Raw genomic sequence first — 897 nt, forward strand, 5'->3', positions numbered from 1 at the left:
GTATATAGTTTAGGAAAAAATGGCACAAAAACTGAAGTTTAACACTTGTGAAATTTTTACAGGACATAAATTTAGTGGCACCTAATTTAGCAAAAGCTAATCGCTAACGATTTCTAAAGCTAGCAAAAAAAAGCTAATCCGCTAAATGAGAAACTAGTTCCAGATTAGTGAAACTGAGCCCACCACTGTCTAAATCTCTGATCTTCCTACAGGATTTGTGGAGAACTTTAAGCAAAGCAGAAGTCACAATGACACCCAGAAGCATGTTTTACATGTTCACCTGCTTCAACACAACTGGTTCAAACAGACGGGTCACTAACAGAGCTTGAACACAAGACTTTGAAGTAAATCATATGATTTCTTGGAGCACGGACGGCAAAACATGCAAGACAGTGAACTTAGTTTTTCTCTCACCTGGTCGTTGTCGTCGGTCTGGCCCAGGTCTCTGCCGCTGGCCTGAGCGATTCTTTTCCCCGACACCAGGTTTCCCACCATCACAGAGGCGGGTCCGATCTCTGCAGCACACATGCACAAACCGGATCAGCCCTGTGACGCTTCTGATGCACAAACCAGTTCCACTGAGTGAGCCGCTCACCTGGCTGTTTCTGTCGTGGTTTGGGAAGGTTAGTGACGCAGGTGTGGGGGCACATCAGGACGTTGCACGGGTGCAGCCCCCCCTCCAGGTACAGCTGTTTAATCTCTGAGAGGTGGATGCCCCCCAGAGGGGTCTTGGGAAGGGTGTTGGCCGGCACCAGAGCTAGACAAAAGATCCCCACTCCGTGGATACTGTCTATGGCCTGGGAGGGAAACAGAAGCTGACTGCTGGTTGTTGATTCAAATAGGATTTATACATTTCATGTGAAAAACAAGAATTTATGATTTAAATAATCTTTATAC

At 46.2% G+C, this 897-nt stretch overlaps 1 protein-coding gene across 1 annotated transcript; it reads right to left on the reverse strand.

The window, feature by feature from the left end:
• Positions 1–414: 414 nt before the first annotated feature.
• LOC106512478 (disco-interacting protein 2 homolog C) lies at positions 415–797 on the reverse strand (the record flags this gene model as incomplete). Its single annotated transcript, XM_014001087.1, is given in 2 exon segments — positions 415–515; positions 596–797. Coding segments are annotated over 2 exon segments (303 nt in total), but the record flags the coding sequence as incomplete, so codon positions are not given.
• Positions 798–897: the final 100 nt, after the last annotated feature.

The sequence above is a fragment of the Austrofundulus limnaeus genome, unplaced genomic scaffold, assembly GCF_001266775.1.
Source record: "Austrofundulus limnaeus strain Quisiro unplaced genomic scaffold, Austrofundulus_limnaeus-1.0 Scaffold7287, whole genome shotgun sequence".
In the NCBI taxonomy this organism is placed as follows: domain Eukaryota; kingdom Metazoa; phylum Chordata; class Actinopteri; order Cyprinodontiformes; family Rivulidae; genus Austrofundulus; species Austrofundulus limnaeus.